The sequence below is a fragment of the Haemorhous mexicanus genome, chromosome 18 (genome assembly GCF_027477595.1).
Source record: "Haemorhous mexicanus isolate bHaeMex1 chromosome 18, bHaeMex1.pri, whole genome shotgun sequence".
In the NCBI taxonomy this organism is placed as follows: Eukaryota; Metazoa; Chordata; class Aves; order Passeriformes; family Fringillidae; genus Haemorhous; species Haemorhous mexicanus.
In genome coordinates this window covers 11,443,330-11,455,556 of record NC_082358.1, presented here as the reverse complement: position 1 = coordinate 11,455,556, position 12,227 = coordinate 11,443,330, and the positions used below count along the sequence as shown (strand labels likewise).

Below are 12,227 nucleotides of genomic sequence, written 5' to 3'. Positions count from 1 at the left end.
AATATTTAAATCCAGGCTCCTTTTCCCTGTTTCTGTCTCTCTCTATGCATTTCTAATGCTTCTATCACAATGGGATCTGGGTACTATATGCAACAGGAAATAGAGCAGAAAAATGTCCACTAACAGGCTCTTCCTTTCTGTGATTCGGGTTCAAACTGCTCCCATTTTGGTTCCCTGGAGTGTCTGCTTAGCTCTTTGGTGTTTGTGCTCAAGCACAGCCATAGCTGAGCCAGGGCTGGGTAGAAGTGCAAAATACCTTTGTTGGGTTGTTTTGAGTTTTTTCCACTTTTTTTTTGAGGGTAAATTTACATTATAGTCTGTTCGGAGCTGTTTGTTTAGAGCAGACACGCTGATAAAGACACACGGCTACGTGTCCCACATTACTCTTTTAATTTGTAAGGTGGGAGCCCCATCCTGGCTCAAAGCTGGAGGTCCAGCAGTGTCTTCCTGCTTCCACTTACCTTAAGCCTGGCTCCAGCTGTGGGTGTAGGTGGTTGGAGCTTGAGCTCCCTGGTGTGAGCTGTGCACTTGCACAGACATTGCCACCAGCTCAATTTCCAGCCCTTCCCTCTGGCAGGGCAGAGCTGACCTTCTGAAAATGGGGACTGTGATCTGCAGCTGTCAAACTGAAACCACAGTTGTGCAAGCAGTGCTTGATTTTAGTACACCCCTCCTCACCCACCGATTTGCTAATGAAAGGTGAATTCATGACTCCTCTACTTGGGTCTTTCCTCCAAATACCCACTAGCCCCACATAAATCTGGACAAATCCTCCTGTGCAGCATGAGGGCACTTTCAGTGTCCCCAGGCCCTCTTTTAAGTGACTATACCAGCGTAAGTCCAGTCAGTTTTCTCAGTGCTAACAGTGTAACAAGCAGTGAATCCTTTGGAGAGAAGACAAATGGAGCTGTGTCTGTTCCCTGACCTGCAGCTCCAGCGGCGCAGGTGCCGCGCGGATCAATCCTGGCAGTGCCTGGAATTACTGACATGATTAGCCATTAGCAGAGCAGACAGCTTGGTGGGGGAAGTACAAAGAAAACAGAGTACAAACTTGGTAATGATCTGGACAAAGGTATCAAAGGAGATTCTGGGAGCCAGGGATCTGATATTGCCCTGCACCGACACGTTCAGCATCTTGTCAGCCTCCTGTGTCAGGAGAGGAAGGAATAGCAGGAGGTCACATATGGGAGGAGTGTGCAGCAGCCCACAGCCCCATCTCAGTTCCTTTGCCTGACAAACAGAGCCACCTCCTCTTCCCATGGGAAATTACCTTCTCTCCCCAAATCCAGGCAGTTTGGGGGACACAGGACCCCACTAAGTTTACTCAGGCCCCTCTGAAGGTACAGCTGCTGTAGCAGAGATGCCAACATGCATTCAGCTACGAGGGCTCTATATCTTCCCACTGCTTCGTTGTATTCATAGACCTGTTAGGGAAAAATTTATGCACATCGCTTCTTACAGTGCCAAGACACTTTGTGATGGTGCAGGGGGTGGTAATTTATTTGTACCTTGCACTTTCTTTTGGGAATAGTCATGCTGTTGCAAGAACTTCTTTCAGCATTTGATCAGAAAATTAAATTTGTGTTTAAAGAGATAGTCAGGGTTGCTAGGACAACATATTAACCTCCCTTCTTTTTTTTCCTCAGCCCTGTATCCAAGGTTCCTGGAACTCACTGTGCTGTACTCTGCTTGCAGTGTTGTTCTCAAGGTGCAGGAGGGAAGGGCTTTCAGAAACAGTGTCCAGAACATGCTTTTCCTCAACAAATAATCACATGAAATGGTAACATCCCACTGGGCATTCCCAGCCTGGCCTTGTCAAGCCAGCAGGGTTGGACAAAGAGGAGCAAACAGCCCCGTTCTTTGAATTTCATGGAAGTATTTTTGTGCACAGTCACCAGGACTGAGAATACAATGGAGGAGCTTGCAGACAGCATTTTCAGAAATGATTAATGGCTGGGAGACTCTGGGTATGGCTAAAAAAACTTGGACACTTTCAGGAGACCAGGGTTTCAGTAATATGTAAACAGTGGGTTTTATGCATTTTAGGCTATTCCACATCTCACTTGAAAAGTCACAATTTCAATGATTTCTCATTAATTAAAAAGGAGCAAAATAGCTGAAACTTTGTGGAATGTACTTTTCATGGCTTTTCACCAGATCTTTGCCATTCAGCTCCCTTGTCAGGACTGACAGTGGTATTACATCTCTGCAGCCTTCAGGCTCAGATCTTTTAAAGTTGCTTAAACATCCATCTGGCTTTTCTCCAGAGCTTATGGATTCCTGTCTGTGTTATTTCCTCCAGATCCGTTCCGATAAGGACAAGGAGATCCACATCAGGTACAGCATCACTGGAGTGGGAGCCGACCAGCCGCCCATGGAGGTCTTCAACATTGACCCTGTGTCTGGCAGGATGTACGTGACACGCCCGATGGACAGGGAGGAAAGAGCTTCCTACCACGTGAGCATCAAACGTCCTGACTTGCAGCTGGGCTCACGAGCTCAAAGCAGAATTGCTGGGTTCAAGAAGGGGCATGCTAAATCAGCCAAGCCGATGCAAGGTGCTGGTTGGTGGCAGCTGAACGTGAGCCAGATGTGCCCAGGTGGCCACAATGGCACCTGGCCTGGATCAGCAGTAGTGTCCAGGGCAGTGATTGTCCCCCTGTGCTGGGCACTGGTGAGGCCACTCCTCAAATCTGGGGTCAGTTTTGGGCCCCTCACCACATTGAGCATGTCCAGGGAAGGATGGCAGAGCTGGGGAAGGGTGGAGAGAGGGAGTTTGATGAGGAGCAGCTGAAGGAGCTGTGGGGGGCTCAGCCTGGAGAAAAGGAGGCTCAGGGGAGACCTCATCACTCTAACTCCCTGGAAGGAGGTTGTAGCCACATGGGGCTTGGTGTCATCTCCCAAGTAAGAAGTGACAGAACAAGAGGAAATAGCCTCAAGCTGTGCCAGGAGAAATTGAGGTTGGATATTAGGAAAAATTTCTTCCCCAGTAGGGCTGTCCAGCTCTGGCACAGGCTGTCTAGGACAGTGGTGAAGTTACCATCCCTGGAGAGATTCAAAAGCCATGTAGATGTGGCACTTGAGGACATGGTTGAGTGATGGGCTTGGCAGTGCTGGGGGAACAGTTGGACTTGATCTGAGAGGGCTTTTCCAACCGAAACAATTCTGTGATTATATGAAAGTGGAGATAAACTGATGTCTTTTTCAGACACAGTCATTTGTTTTAAATGGTGCAACTTCACACTACTTGTTAAATCCATGCAAATTTATGTGTAGACTGAACCACCCAAAACCATGAGAAGCCAGTTGCTACATTAGCATGTCTTGGGAAATTACTAATTTAAGAATCATTACTGCATCTAAACATGCAATAATTACTATAGTCATTTTTCACTTTAATTCACCAGGAGATGTTCAGGCAGTATGATGGGGGTGTGTCAGATAGATTTTTAAATACGTAGATAGGCTAATATTAAATATCAGGGAATTAATTAAGATTAATTACACTCAAAAGTGATGGTGCCTCATGCTATCCTAGTTCATAAAATGCTCTACCTGCAGAATGCTCACAGTGTAATTGTGACTGCTGTGTTGTGATATAAATCCCAGTTCCTCTATTGCACGGTGTAATTGCACAGCACATCCAGTCCCACAAATTGCTAAAAGAATGGGTTGCACCTTGCATGATAGCCCTGCAAAATTTCAAACATTTTCTGCATCTGCTCTCCAGTTGTCTGCTGGAGTGGTTGTGAAAGGCTGTTTCATGGGTTGCTATCAGCCTTAGCCCATCTCCTGGCGTGGTAATAGCCCTTCCCAGGGATGCTGGGATGCCGGCGGAGCGCACGGGTCACTTCCAGTGACACCGCTTCCCGAACGGCGCCGTCGGAGATGCACATTCTGTCAGCTTTATCAGGTATCCAGTTAACCATGTTGACACAGCTTCTGGGCTGGGGTGGAAAGATAAAGAAAATAGATTACCTCTTTAGTTGGGTGGAAAAAGAGATTTCCCCTGGGTAAAAGGAGATCTGAAGAAAAATTATTTTATACTCTGTGAACAAGAACAATTATTTTGTTTGTTGTGCCTAGGAAAATATGAAGAGAGGTTGTTTTGGAGAAGAAATATTCGAGATAAAGTGTGTGTCATCTCAGTGTTGTTGATATTGTTTCAGCAGTGCCAGGTTATTATAAGAGTCCAGTCAATAATAAAAAAGTTAAGACTTTTGATGGAGCCGCTGTGATGTCTGCGATCAGACACTCACAGTCAAAAACATGAGATGAAACAGATTTTGTCCTCCATCCTAAAAAACCCTGTGCCCCTTAAAAATGAACTGAACCTACCAGTCACAGTGAATTCAGCAAATTGAATTCTTGCCTTGTCAAAGGTGGTGGGATGAATCTGCCTTGTACGTACCACAGGATTTCCAGCCTTTGCTGTGCCTCACAGAAACCTTGAACTAGTGGCATCCATATGTAAATAAGCATAGTCACACTCTGAAGGTTACAGGAAGATGTATTTTATAGAGAGAATAACTGATAACTATGTTATGAGACCTTATAGACAGGAATACTGAATGATAGAAAAACCTTTGTTAGGAGAATAGTAGAAGGTGATGAAGAGGATTATAAGTTGTGTCTGTAAATGACCTTTAGATCCTTCAGTCTCAGTAGCAGTGGATTGATGATTTCTTGAACCATCAGTTTCTCATTTACTAACTCTTTACAAAGCCTTTATAAATACACCATGCACAAAGCAATGACCCAAACGCTGGAGCAGAAACTTACCGTGCTGAAAATGAGAAAAAATTTCCAGAAAGAAAACAAAGTCCAAAGTTTTGGCTAGTGGGGGGTTTGAAGAAGTCAGTGAATTTATGCCACTTCAGAGAGCCCAGTCTCTATCTGATAGAAAAGGCAACATGTAGCCAGATTTGAACTGAGTGCTGGAAGAGCAGTGACTGAGGTGCAGCTTGGGTGTGAACTGCAGAGCTTGGCCACCTTTACACTTGTTTGAGACCTGCAGTGGTTTCCTTCAGCTTGAATTAGTAGCTTTGCTCTTGAGTGAGAATGTCAGTGGAGCTGCAAGGCACCACTGGTCCCTCTGACCCAGCAGGACATGGGTTCTGTGTCTGATGCAGCCTTGTGTTCCAGCTGAAGGTGGCTGCATTTACACAGCTTCAGGTTTTCTGCAGCCCCCAAAAAAACCCAAATCTTTTCAGCATCTCTGACACTCTCGAGTGTAGTCCTTGCTGTTTTGTTCCCAGGTAATCTAAAAACTAATTATAAAAGAAAGAACAATAATTTGCAAGTCTTTGTAAGGCTACATATCAGGAGTTCTGTTTCATTAACTCCCACATTTTCAACACATATTTTCTTATGCATAATTATCTGTATTGCTTCAGGACTACCATTTTTAAAATACTAGTGTTTTAAGACTCTCTGCATTCAGCAAGTCATTTGTCTGATGAAACCTGCCTCATTCCCTAAGGTGAAACAGATTTTTTTCTAATTAGATCAGGAGTTCTGCAGCAGAACTTCCCCTGTTTTTGTGATCATTCTTGAACTTTTAGGGAGGATCATTCTGAGCTTGAGTTATGCAGAGATGTATGTGCCTCTGGGACTCACAGCCCCTGCCCAGGTGCTGTGTGTGCTGGTGATAGCAAGTTCAGCTGTATTTTGGCCTCATCTGTTTGTGTCTGCACTCCAAACCAGAGCACAAACTCCCCAGGGACCTTGCAGGCATCCCAGACGCAGAGTCAGCTGAAAATGTGAGCAGAGAAAAGCAAAAAGGGCTCTGCAGCCACTAAACCAACCCCACACTGTGGTGTGGCACTGAGTGGTGTCCTGGGAGCCACCCTGGTGTCATTAGTGCCATGGGACACACAGCCAGGGACTCACAGCAAGGGACACACATCCATGGGACTCACAGCAAGGGACACACAGCAAGGGACACACAGCAAGGGACACACAGCAAGGGACACACAGCCAAGGGACACGCACATCCATGGGACACACATCCATGGGACACACAGCAGGTGACACACATCCATGGGACACACATCCATGGGACACACAGCCAGGGACACACATCCATGGGACACACAGCCAGGGACACACAGCAAGTGACACACATCCATGGGACACATAGCCAGGGACACACAGCAGGTGACACACATCCATGGGACACACAGCCAGGGACACACAGCAAGGGACACACAGCCATGGGACACAAAGCAAGGAACCCACAGCCATGGGACTCACATCCATGGGACTCACATCCATGGGACACACAGCCATGGAATACATAGCAAGGGACACACAGCCGTGGGGCACATCCCCCAGATTTCTCTGCCCTCTCACTGCATCTCCCCTTGCAGTCAGCCCCTGAAATGTTCCCTGCATGCCAAGGAAGTTGCAGCAGGTAGTGATATTTAATATGCATGAGTTCTCCAGGCCTTATTTAGCTGCACTCCCCAGGTCCCGTTTGTGCTGCTGACAGAATTAGTGGCTCTGAATGTCTTTTCTGATCCAGACACCAGTTTCATATTAAGCTGCAGTTAGGCCTGGCAAGTACAAGGGATAGAAAATTGGTAGCTTAGTTTTCCAAGACGTTTTTCAAGCTCTGTTTTCAAAAGACATCAGCATAAACATGTCAGTAAGTAATCATTGCTTATGATACTCAAGTAATATGCATTATAGGGAAACTTTGAAGCAAGTCCTAATCCAGTTCCAGACACATGTGTGCACTGTCAGCTTCAGGCTGATGAAATACTCCCTCAGAAATGGCTGGAGCAGAACAGGTGGATTATAGACTGACAGAGTTGTTTTAAATGCAAAGGAACAAAACAATTTGACTACAAATTAAGGGATAATTCCAGTATTTTGAGCCATGTTGAATAATGCCAGCCATTTGTGTCACAATGCTCTAAATTGAACTTTTAATCACAATTAAGAGCACACAAATTAGGCATGACATTGTATGCTTATTCCTTAAAGGCTCTGTCACTGATTGATAATGTATATTTGTATTAGTAGTATTAGTGCCTAAGTAATATTCATATTTAACACAATTCGCTGTGTTGACTTTGACTAACTACCTTCAGATACCACTAGCCTCCAGTGTAATCAATAATCATGATACCAAATCATTTGTATGCCAACAGCTACATTTACACTGGAAACTGTCAGTAGGAAAACCTCAGAGACCTGTGGTAGCTGCTGCTGAATATGATAGCAATAATTGTCACACTTTTAAACAATATTTGTTAAAGAATATCGAGCCAGCTCCTTGGCTGGTACAGCAGATGATGCATCAGCTAGAGATTAGTTGGCTACATGTATTAATTTTTCAGAATCTTTTGCAAGGTATTTGATTTCATTTTATTCCTTCTTCATTCCTGTCATGTTCTTCCTCTTGGGGAAAATGCAAATATTTCAAACTAACTTTATAAATGCTTCTTAACTGTCTCTTCAGGCACCCACCAGCTCCCATTTGAATACTTGTGCGTGCCCCATGTCTGGCATGTGTCCTGTGGCCCAGGTGATGCTCACAGAAATGAGCCCCATCTCAGCCACTGAAGAATGGCTCCAGAGCAAAGTGTGTTGTCCAGCTTGAGGATGCCTCATGAATACCAAAAGTAGGACAAAAGAATGAGGGAGAAGATGAATTAAGGGAAGGGAAATGTAGTATAGACCTGCCTTGGAGATCCTGCCAGTTTCCCAGCAGACAGATTGACCCCCTGGAGTCCCTCCTTCCTTGGCTCTGTCTGCTGAGGATGGTCTCTAAAGAGGAATTGTCTCTTAACAAAGAATGGTTTTTAGCAAGAAGACCTCCCATTGAGTCGAAATTCAGCCCTGTGGCTCAGGACTCCCTTCTCCCTTTGCCACAGCTGGCACTGACCACAGGGAAGCCACATGTTGTGGGAGATAGGGAGGCATTGGCACATGGGAGTTGTTCAGAGAGAACAGGCAGAGAAAATGAATGCTGAAAGAAGCACAAAAGGAAAAAAGTAGAAATGTTCACTGAAGCCAGGCCAAAACAAGGAGCAGGAGAGAGGATGCCATCTTCCTGGCACTGCAGATGCTGAGCCAGGGCACCAGTGACCACACCAGTGTGCCAGCACCGCCCTGCCTCCCATATCTTGGCCCAGTGCTGGTGCTGGGCTCAGGGCACTTGAGCATGTCACCACAGGTTTGATGAGATCCCTGCAGTCTTGCTTATTGAATTTTTTTTGCCTGGAGTGCAGGCAGTAATGCGCTGATGGGTACATGTGCTCAGTGAGTGCAACAAGCAGATAGATGTGCATTGCTGAGAAATCCCTTACTCCTGGAGATTTCAAACAAAAGCTATCGAATGTAATTAAAAATTTGCAGGGGGAGAGTCAGATCTGAGGGGGGAGATACCAGCTTTGCTCTCTGCTTTATCTCTGAATGGAACCATTTCCGCTGCTGGAAATGCTGTAAGAGAGAGCCCAGTGCTGCCTCAGTTTGAAGATAATAACTTTAATTTTAGCTCTGAATTACTTTTTTTCAAAGACAGTCTGACCTCTGACTGTAAAGTTATTGAATTGCTACATCTGACATGATGAAGGATAGCTCAACAGGTGGGAGCCAAAGCAGTTCCTATGTAGGAAAGAAATGCAGATATTAAGAGCATTGCAAGTCATGAAACACAAATGGTACACCCTGTATTGAAAGCAAAGCTGGACTTCTTCAGGCTTTAAAGAAAACGTGCTGCTTAATTTCCTTTAAAAAAAAAAAAGTGTTTTTCTCCCAGCTCATTTCATGTGGTAGTTTGTTCTCTTTGCTTGATTAAATGTTAATCCAGCCCATCCTAATGGTGTGCAGGTCCTTTTGTTAAGCTCTGGACTTCTGAGCACCATACATGAAGGGGAAAGTTGCATCAATCACCAGCACAGCGAGAGTGAAAGACAGGAACCAGGGCTAATGCAATTAGCACATTTATTTGGCATGCATCAGAGGAGCTGGAGACCTCCCTGTAAAGTCAGCTCTGACTCCCAGCAGCAGCCTGATGGTGTAGGGAACTGCTGGGAGGGACCAGAGGCCTCCATCCTGCTGGATGGCAGAGCTGGTGTGTCCCTGTCCTTCAGCCCCATCTCCCAGCCAGCCCTGGCACAAGCAGGTTGCCCAGAGGAGCTGTGGCTGTCCCATCCCTGCAGGTGTTCAGGTTGGATGGAGCTTGGAGCACCCAGGTCCAGTGGAAGGCTCCCTGCCCGTGGCAGAGTTGGAACTAGAGGAGCTTTAAGGTCTTTCTAGCCCAGCCCATGATGTGACTCTGTGAAGCTGGCATCCTCTGAAGCCTCGGTTCCCCAGCCCACCAGCCCTGTGGGATGTGATGCCATCCCGAGTGCCATCCCCAGTTCTCGTGGCAGGGTGGAGGTTCAGCAGTGCTCACAGGGGCTGAGATGAAGAGGGATGGTGGCCAAAATCTGCAGCACTCAGAGGCAGGCAGAGCCTCCCCAGTGCCAGCTGGGTCGGGGGCCGTGCAGCCCTTCCCTCCCGACACCATTCAGCCACACACCATTTACAGTAGCCATCTGTTCCCTCTAATGAGAAAGCTATCCATTTTTTTCACCTGGTTACTGATTGTTCCAGACTATTGTGATTGCTTCGTTTTATTAATTACTCATTTTGACATGCTGTATCTGTCTCTTTTGTTCAGAAAACAGATGCTCTTGTTTCTGGGCATTATTACTGATGGTTATTGCTAATAAGATAGAGCTGCAGTTCCAGTTTAACTGAGGGCTTAACACCGTGGCTCTGGTTATTGAAATGCCTCAGCACTGGGTATTTTATTGAAGCCTGAGGAAATTGCATTCTTAGTGCCATGGGGGCTCCCATTATTTGAAGGAAAGGGACTTTTTAAATGTCTTTTGGTGCACAGAGCAATGGGGTCGGTAGCTGTTGCTGTTCCTGGAGACCATGATTAAACAAAGAATAAACATTACTAAGATCATGCTGAAATCTCTTCACTTACTAATCCCTAGTCTTATGGGTGTGAAACACTGCAGGTTCCCATAAGAAACTTCTCACTCAAAATCATTTCCTCACTTTATTTGGAACTAAGCAAAATTTGCTTTTCAGATTGTCAGACGAGGTTCAATATGTCTTAAAAATTAAAATAGAGTGGTCTATGAGCTGTGAAGGGGATAAGATAGCATCACTGCACCAGAGTTGAAGTGTTTCCACTGACAATCACTGTTTCAAAATATTATTTCAATATTATATTAAGCTCTGAAAAACTGTGAGTCGAGTGTAGATGGAAACCGTGTCAGTGCTTTCTGCTGGAATTGGATACTGGCTCCATTCAATTTTGAGGAAGTATTTATGATGTAAAGTCAATCCTTGCAAAACAGTGTGTCATTCTGCAACAAATCCAGTTGCTGATACTGTGCTTTCATTGTGCTCATTCCCAGCTCCGGGCTCATGCAGTGGACATGAATGGAAACAAGGTGGAGAATCCCATTGACCTTTACATCTACGTGATTGATATGAATGACAACAGGCCAGAGTTCATCAACCAAGTCTATAATGGATCTGTTGATGAAGGCTCTAAACCAGGTACAGTTGACAAAAAAGTTTCAAACTTCCCCAGATTTTCAGCCATTCATGTGGTGTGGTGGCTTGGGCTCTGCTGGGAACACGGGGCATGAGGGAGAGGTTTGCTCTTGCTGGCTGGTGGTGGAAGACTGATGGAGGTGAGAACAATCCCATTGTGCATCTTTTTCTGGATGAAGAGAATGTGCAGACTTGGGATGGAGGGAACCTGGATCCTGGTGGTCCCTTCCTGGCTGTGGAATTTGTAAAAGCAGCAGTTTTGTGGAGTAATGCTCTGTAGCACCATTCTCATACATTTGTAAAAGCAGCAGTTTTGTAGAGTAATGCTCTGTAGCTCCATTCTCATACACTCACTGCACACGTACAGGGCTGTTATTGTAATTACAGAGCACTGAAAGCCAGCCTGGCAGTGGCCTTTCACTGACCCTGAGTCTCAAATGCTCAATATCCTCCTCCTTGATATTTAATTCAGTCATTTGCCAACTCAATATCTGGCATCCAGTCAGACTCCAAAGAAGGGTCTGTCTCAAGAAAACACTTTCTTACTTGGGACCTGATGGAAACCTGCAGAAGTGGGAATATTCACATTGAAATTGCAGGCTTATCCTCTGTCCCCACAGACTATTCTAACAGAGGGTAAAATGGGGGAAAACCTGAAGTTGAATTACAGGAAATTTATGGGTGAAAAATCAGTGAGGATGTAAGCTGGATGGGGAAAAGTGATGATTTTTACATGAGCACATTTATATGCTTGGAAGAAACAGAGCTATAAAGGTCTTTAATGTTCTATTTCCAACTCTGCTGTTGATTTGTTATTTAAGTGTGGTGTAACCCTGCAGTTCCCAATATGGGAGCAGGGCTGGTTTAGCTCATTGCTGGGTGTAACTACAATGACTGCATCCATTCTTTGAACATAAATTGTTCTGTGTCGCCAGTACAATTGGAAGTCTCCTGAAATCAGAAGGAGTTTTTTGCCCAGATTCTCTCCTTGGTTGTTTGCCAGCTGAGGGGTTAAATACCCCGTGACTTTGGTTTGTGTCAGCAAACATTTATCACAGCGGCTCTGCTGCCGGAGGTGTGACAGGGCAGTCTCCGGTGGGCACTGTTTTTAACAAGGTGATTCACAGCCCTGATTGATTGTCTTCCAGCACTGTGAGGGACGGGCAGCTGTGGGGGACACCTGGTGGGGACAGAACGTGACATTATTTCTGAGCAAAGAATAGGTACAGCTCCCTTTCTGATTCCTTTGGGTGGTGATGTCCCAGCTTCAAAGTCCTGATCCTGGTTCTGCTTGGAGGAGGGAACGTGAGAAGTCCCTGAGCTGACAGCTCTGATTACATCTTCCCAGAGCATTTTTCCAGCTTTCATTTGAAGGCCACTTTGGGGCATATAATGGTTTGAAGATTGATACAACATTTCCATAGCAAATCAAATTTCTTACATCTTATTTGAGGACAGATCAATATTCAAAGTGTTCCCAAATGTTTTAACTAGCTCTGTTCATCTGTCAGAGAAGCAGTAAATTGCATCCTCTTCTTGTCTGAAATCCAGATAAGCCTTTGAGCTATTAAATAGAACAGGATAATTTGCCTACAAAATACTTGTGCCTCTGCTTCTAGCAGTGTTTTTTGGTATTCTCTGTCCCAGGCTGGAGT

At 45.3% G+C, this 12,227-nt stretch overlaps 1 protein-coding gene across 1 annotated transcript in view; it reads left to right on the top strand.

Annotated features, from left to right (window-relative positions):
- Window positions 1-12,227, top strand: part of CDH4 (cadherin 4) — a 413,863-nt gene that overhangs the window by 315,881 nt on the left and 85,755 nt on the right. The window contains exons 5-6 of the mRNA XM_059862675.1: window positions 2,303-2,458; window positions 10,431-10,575. Coding sequence (XP_059718658.1) covers window positions 2,303-2,458; window positions 10,431-10,575 — 301 coding nt within the window. The remainder of the gene's footprint in view (window positions 1-2,302; window positions 2,459-10,430; window positions 10,576-12,227) is intronic.